General features: G+C 40.2%; 1 protein-coding gene across 2 annotated transcripts in view; it reads right to left on the minus strand.

Moving 5' to 3' along the window:
- Positions 1 to 7093, minus strand: part of KLHL12 (kelch like family member 12) — a 39069-nt gene that overhangs the window by 19234 nt on the left and 12742 nt on the right. For both annotated transcript variants that reach the window (XM_017525326.2, XM_017525325.2), the window contains exons 5-6: positions 5169 to 5318; positions 3042 to 3156 (exon numbers count right to left, since the gene is read on the minus strand). In XM_017525326.2, coding sequence (XP_017380815.1) covers positions 3042 to 3156; positions 5169 to 5318 — 265 coding nt within the window. The remainder of the gene's footprint in view (positions 1 to 3041; positions 3157 to 5168; positions 5319 to 7093) is intronic.

The raw sequence follows: 7093 nt of genomic DNA on the forward strand, positions 1-7093 counted from the left end.
AGACGGGGTTTCACCATGTTGACCAGGATGGTCTCGATCTCTTGACCTTGTGATCCACCCGCCTCGGCCTCCCAAAGTGCTGGGATTACAGGCTTGAGCCACCGCGCCCGGCCTTCTAGTCCATGTCTTTAACTTTCTGTCTTTTGTCATCAATTAAAACAAATTTAATGTAGTCAAGCAACTTTGAAGGATTCTGAGTTTTTCTGCTGTGGTTAAAAAGGTTACTACCCTGGGAGGAAAGGGAGAACTAGGAGTTATTGTTTAATGGCTACAGAGTTTCAGTCTTGTTAAGACAAAGAGTTATAGAGATTGACTGTATAACAATGTAAGTGTATTTGATATTTGACATTATTCAACTGTACACATAAAAATGATTAAGATGGTACATTTTATGTTAAATATGTGTGTGTGTGTGTGTGTGTGTGTGTGTGTGTGTGTGTGTATTTGTTTATTTTTGCGATGGAGTCTCACTCTGTTGCCCAGGCAGGGGTGCAATGGCACAATCTCTGCTCACTACAACTTCCACCTCCTGGGTTCAAGCGATTCTCCTGCCTCACCCTCCTGAGCAGGTGGGATTACAGGTGTGAGCCATACCAGGCTAATTTTTGTATTTTTAGTAGATATGGATTTTTCTCCATGTTGGCCAGGCTGGTCTTGAACTCCTAACCTGAAGTGATCTGCCCACCTCGGCTTCCCAAAGCGCTGGGATTACAGGCGTGAGCCACCATGCCCGGCCTATTACATGTATTTTACAAAAAAAGAAAAAGATTTCCATCCAGAAGGTATGCAAATATTTTTCTATAATTTCTTTCAATCTTTTCATAGTTTTTCAAACATTTAGTCCTTCGATCTATCTTGTGTTGTTGATATGTATCTTTGTATAAAGTATATAAAACACGGATCACATTTTGTCATCCTGCAGTAATAGAAAATACCATCTACAATGCCCTATCTAAAAGTTCTCTCTTAAAAAAAATGGTAAGATTTTTTTCTCTCTTTGAATGCTAAGATTACGGATGATTTTTATTTATTTTTTGCTTCTCTGTATTTCTAAAAGTTCTACACTGAACATATAGTACTTATGCCATTAAAAAATACAGGGAGGCAGCCACGTGTAGTGGCTCATGGTTGTAATCCCAACACTTTGGGAGGCCGAGGTGGGTGGATCGCTTGCAGCCAGGAGTTTGAGACCAGCCTGGTCAACATGGATATACCCCATCTCTACTAAAAATACAAAAATTAGCTGGGGATGGTGGCAGTTGTCTATTGTCCCAGCTATTTGGGAGGCTGAGGCACATGAATTGCTTGAACCTAGGATGCAGAGGTTGCAGTGAGCTGAGATTATGCCACTGCACTCCAGCCTGGGTGACAGAGCAAGACTCTGTCTCAAAAAAACAAACAAACAAAATAATGGCTGGGCACAGTGGCTCACGCCTGTAATCCCAGCCCTTTGGTAGGCCAAGGCGGGCGGATCACGAGCTCAGGAGTTCGAGACTAGCCTGACCAACATGGCGAAACCCTGTCTCTACTAAAAATACAAAAATTAGCTGCGTGTGACAGCGCATGCCTGTAATCCCAGCTACTCAGGAGTCTGAGGCGGGAGAGTCGCTTGAACCTGGGAGGCAGAAGTTGCAGTGAGCCAATATTGCACCACTGCACTCCAACCTGGGAGACAGAACAAGACTCCATCTCAAAAATAACAATAATTAATTTTAAAAATTAATATATATGGGAGGTCTATAATCTCAGCACTTTGGGAGGCCAATGCAGGTGAACTGCTCGAGTCCAGGAGTTTAAGAGCCAGTCTGAGCAACAAAGACTCTGTCTCTATAAAAAAATACAGAAATTAGCCAGGTATAGTGGCACATGCCTGTAGTCCCAACTACTTGGGAAGCTGAGGTGGGAAGACTGCTTGAATCTGGGAGGGCAAGGCTGTGGTGAACCAAGATGGTGCCACTACACTCCAGCCTGGGCAACATAGTGAGATCCCATCTCATTTCTATCAAAAAAAAAAATAAATATAGGGGATAAATCACCAATCCACCTAAACCCATCAGTGAGTGAGCAGCTTAATTATCAATTAACAGCTTATTATGCATGATGAGTCCTCAGATGAAAGGAAATAAAACAAAATACCACCCCATACATATAGAGTAATTTATAACTCATAAAATGCTTTTATACATCATATATTAGGCTCTTGGGACAGTGAAGCAGAGAGAATAGGATATGCAAAGTATGATAATATCTGAGTACTTAGTATGTGCCAGCTATAGTGTTAGGTATCCTATATACATCTCATTTAATCCTCCCAAAAACCCATTGAGATAAGACACTAACTCTCATCTTCGTGGTAGATGTATAGGCTCGGATAAATTGATACCTTGCCCAACCAGCCACTGTTGGGGCTTGGATCTGAACCTAGGTCTATTTGCTAAGATAATAGCTAACACACATAGTTATTATGTGCCAACAACTGTTTTAAGGCTTTACATAAATAACTTCATTTACTCTTTATAACAATGTTATAGGCAGGTCCCATGATGATTCCATTTACAGATGAGGCAACTGAAGCACACAGAGGTGCTTTTCATTCTGGAATGGAAACCACATAAGGGGAAGTGAAGAGGTAGGTGGGAGCATATACTACTTACATGCCACTAAGTGGCATTAAAATTATCTCTAATTCACAGACTCTACATAATATTGACAAAAAATTGTAACATATTCAGTAATGCTTGACAGTGTATAAAGTGCTTTTATAATTTCCAAATAGTTATGTGAAGTAGATAAGAGAAGATATCTTTGGTTTATAGGAAAGAAAGCTTAGAGTGGTAAAGTGACTTGTCTGAGATGACAGAATAAAAAGATCTGAATTAGGAAAGAAAGCTTAGAGTGGTAAACTGACCTGTCTGAGATGACAGCATAAAAGATCTGAAACAAGGTCTTTGTACTTCTTATAGAGTGTTATTTTCGACTACGTTGTTACCTGCAAGAACAGTTGAAAAGCATCCCCTCATTCTGCCAAGATACCAGCTTACCTAGGCGAGCCCTTGTCCGGGGTCCCTGCATTTGACTCCGAAGTTCAGGCCTCAGATGAAACTTCTTTGCTTCATCAACCAGATCCCTGCACTGTAAACTACAGCGGATGAAAGGCTGAAACACAGCAGACAATGGAGTGAGGCACAGGGGATATCTGTAATACTGTAAGAGTACAAAGGGCACATGCAAAGAATTGACTTCTGACCACAGAAAACCAGTTTCCAAAGCCCCGTGATTCCAGGAGTACTGCCAGTAGTAACTATGCTCTGGGTTTCCAGAAATGATTTTTGTTTTTTTAAATTTCTAATTCAACTGGGAGTTCGGCTACCATCTCATGTCTCTTCACATTCCAAGGTTCTTTTCCTTTCTTCAGATCCAGAAATGATTTTTAAAAGTTATTTAAAAAACAGATAATATACTAGATGGATCAAAAATTAAATGATATAAAAAGGTATGTTGAGTAGTATTTTCCATCTCTCTCAGGGATTACATGTAAATATTTTTACATAGTTTGTATGTCCTTCCAAGGATTATGCAAACACAAGTTCATAACTAACAAGAAAAATAATAAGGGAAAAACCAAAAAGATTGTTATTTTCTGGGTGACAGGAAGAAGTATATTTTGTCTGAAATATTTCCCCCAAGGTTCACCGTGCTGTTGTAATCACCATGTCTATTTCTGATAGCTTTGTACTGGACATCTTTCATTTGCCTCCCAACTCACTCTGTACCCTTTTCCACTCTGCCTCTGGCTCAGAAGACTGGCCTATATGAACTGTGTCAATAGGGCTTCCTATGCCTTCTAGCTTCTGGTTGGGATAGCCCAACCAAAGCTCAAGGTTTCTCTCAAGGCAGTGATTCTACATGATTCTTTTTCCTTTAATGTTCTAGTAGCCACTCTTCAACCTTGTCCCTTCAGGCTTAGGGGCTGTTAATAGCCTATGTGTCCTAAATCCAGGTGATTTCACTGTCTTCTGTTGTTTCTCTGAACTTGCACCTTTGTAAACAGCTTCTTTATAACAAAAACTCTTCTCAAATTGTCCTACTTTGAGCATACCATCTGTTTCCTGTTGGGACTCTAAAGGACACAGCTCTAATTACATAGCACCTCTATTAACCTGACCAAGAAGTTCTCTGTTGAACTGGAAAGGAAAACAAATAAACAGTAGTAAACACGTACAAGACGTGATTTTAAAAACTTTCACATAGTAACTTAACTCAATGCTGACAATAACATATGAGGAAGATACTATTAACATCTCTGTTTTACAGACAAGAAAGCTAAGACACAAATATATTAAGACATCTGCTAAAAGTTCACAGAGTAAGTGGTGAATTTGGGATTTCAGGCCCAAGTCTGGTTCCAGCATCTGTGCTCCTAACCACAATGTAAAGAACTAAACACAAGGGATATGTGAGTGGGTTGTAAGAAAGACAGAAATCACAAATAGGAGAAAAAGAGTTTGAGATGTGACACTAACCATCTTGCAACTTTTCTCATGTGAACAACTGAAAACTGAAATTAACTCACTAAGAGATCTAGGGCTGGGCCAGCAAGAGGAACTCTTTTACTGGCCTGGGCCTTACCTACATGCTATAAATCAGTGCTCCCTCAAAGTATGGTCCAGGCAACATAGGTGGTATATATGGTAAAAATTATGAAAAAGTGTCACAAAGAACTTAAGTTGGAAAAACACTTCTATAAATAAACTCAACATGATATGACTAAAGTTGACACTAAAATGTATCAAGCTCCTTTCATACTGGTTTCACCAGAAGTCAAAAATGAAGAGGTTTGCTAAGTGTGGCATCAGGGCAATTTGAACAATGGAGAAGGAGACAAAGTTTATTATCAGGTGTTGATACAAAACAGGGGCATGTAAAACAAAAGACAGCAAAACACAAAACTGAAACACATTTTCATTTGTGTCAAGAGCCTGACTTGTCAAGAAATTCACTTTTCTTAGAAATATGCCTGGGGACGACCCAGCATCACTCTCACTGGCATTCCTAGAGAGGCAAACCAGGAGACACTGTGCCTACATCAAAATAATCAATTTTGAATATATAACACTAAGGTAAGAATTTATCACGGTTTTGGATTCTGAGAGTGTTGCATTACTTACCTCAGCATCTATTACATCTGTGATATACCTGGGGGTTAGCAGGGGCATCCGCACATACTGCAGCAGGTTAGGCAAGGATTCTTCCCGCTCTTTCTTGGCATGCTTCACCCAGTTGATCACAGCCTCGAAGACCGGCTCTTCAGAATCCACCTATAAAGGTGTAATTACACACCGTGGATCTACTTTTTCAATTAGCTCACTATCTCAAATAGTTACCACATTCACTTTCTCCTTCCTGCTTCCCATTGCCCACCACCACCATTTCCCATCTTCCAGAAATAGCTAGGCTCTTGGGAAAACAACTTTTTTCAGACACAGCTAACAGATCAGGAAAAGAATTACAGTCAATTTGGGTTAAAAAAAAAAAATCTAAAATAGATAGTACCTAATAAATCACCAGTCACATACGGGTCTTCATTTCAGAATTTTTCCCATTCCCGAATTGCTTCTGGTCAATCCCTGTAACTTTAGGGAAGGTAAGTGGGGGAACCTGTTGCCTTATTCAAAATCAGCTCTTAAAATAATTTTTGGTCATAATTGTTATCTAATGATCTCCAGGCTCACCCCTCAAATTGTCTACCCAAGCCTCTGAAGCAGGAGCTTCTCTAACATCACTAGGTTGCAGTTTTCAAAAGCAGTATCAATTAGCCTTCCAGCAACTGCTATATATTAGGCACTGTGCTGTTTGAGAAGATATATTTAATTAATCATTTGGGGAACTTAGGTCTAAGCTTACATATGACCAATTAGATAATGTGAGAGACACTCTAAAAAAACCTACATCACTGGAAAGACCTAGATATATAATAACACCTGGGACTTTCCAAAGACAGACATCTGAGTACAAGTCCTGTGTCCCTTCTACCAGTACCTAGGCAGTACATATTCTGGGAGATACCTTTCAGAATGTCACTGTGACTAGATTAAAAAAACCACCCTGTAAACTTTTCCCAAGAAGTGTGATACTCTAAAAATGCAGAAAATATTTCACAAAGTTCATTCATTTGAGGGCTTTACTGAACCCCTCTCTTAAGTGCCAGATACTGTCCTGGAAACTGATTATACAATGGTGAAGAAATCAGATATGATTCCTGCTCTTATGTGGGGAGTGAAACTGTTAAATCAGAAAAATGAACAATCTATTATTGCATACGGCATAGGAAAGATACTGGGGGTTGAGACAGAACAACATGAAATTCCCTAATTTAGATTGGTGAGTCAGGGAAGGCCTCCCTGAAGAAGTAACAAATTTAAATCTGATGGCTGAGTAGCAGTTAGCCAGGAGAATAAGACAGTACTGCAAGGCAGACAAAAGAGCACACACAACAACACACGCAAAAGCACTAGAAATGCATTGTCCAATACACTACCCATGCGTGGCTATTGACATTCACCTTAATTCAAATTCAACTAATAATCAGCTTCTCAGTTGCACGAGCCATATTTCAAGTGTCCAACAGCAACACGGGTCTAGTGGGAGCAAACTAGGCAGTACAGATATAGAGTACTTCCATCTTCACAGAATGTTGTACTGAACAGCTCTGTCCTACAGCAAAAAAGAACTGGCAGCTTGAAGAAATGACAGAGGCTAGTGTAGTAGAGTGAATGTGGGTGACAGAGGAGTAAAAGATGAAGCTGGAGAGTTAAGCAAGGGCCAGATACAGAGAGCACTGGAATACTGGATTTGATAAGAGGAAGCATTAGCAACTGGGAGTCAGACATCTTGGTCCTATTTCTGGCTGGTATACGGAACAGAAAAAAAAGTGTCACTTGCTTTCTTATAGAAAAAAGGCGGCCGGGCGCGATGGCTCAAGCCTGTAATCCCAGCACTTCGGGAGGCCAAGGCGGGTGGATCACGAGGTCAAGAGATTGAGGCCATCCTGGTCAACATGGTGAAACCCCATCTCTACTAAAAATACAAAAAA

This window comes from Cebus imitator, unplaced genomic scaffold (assembly GCF_001604975.1).
Source record: "Cebus imitator isolate Cc_AM_T3 unplaced genomic scaffold, Cebus_imitator-1.0 Scaffold38, whole genome shotgun sequence".
NCBI classification, from domain to species: Eukaryota; Metazoa; Chordata; class Mammalia; order Primates; family Cebidae; genus Cebus; species Cebus imitator.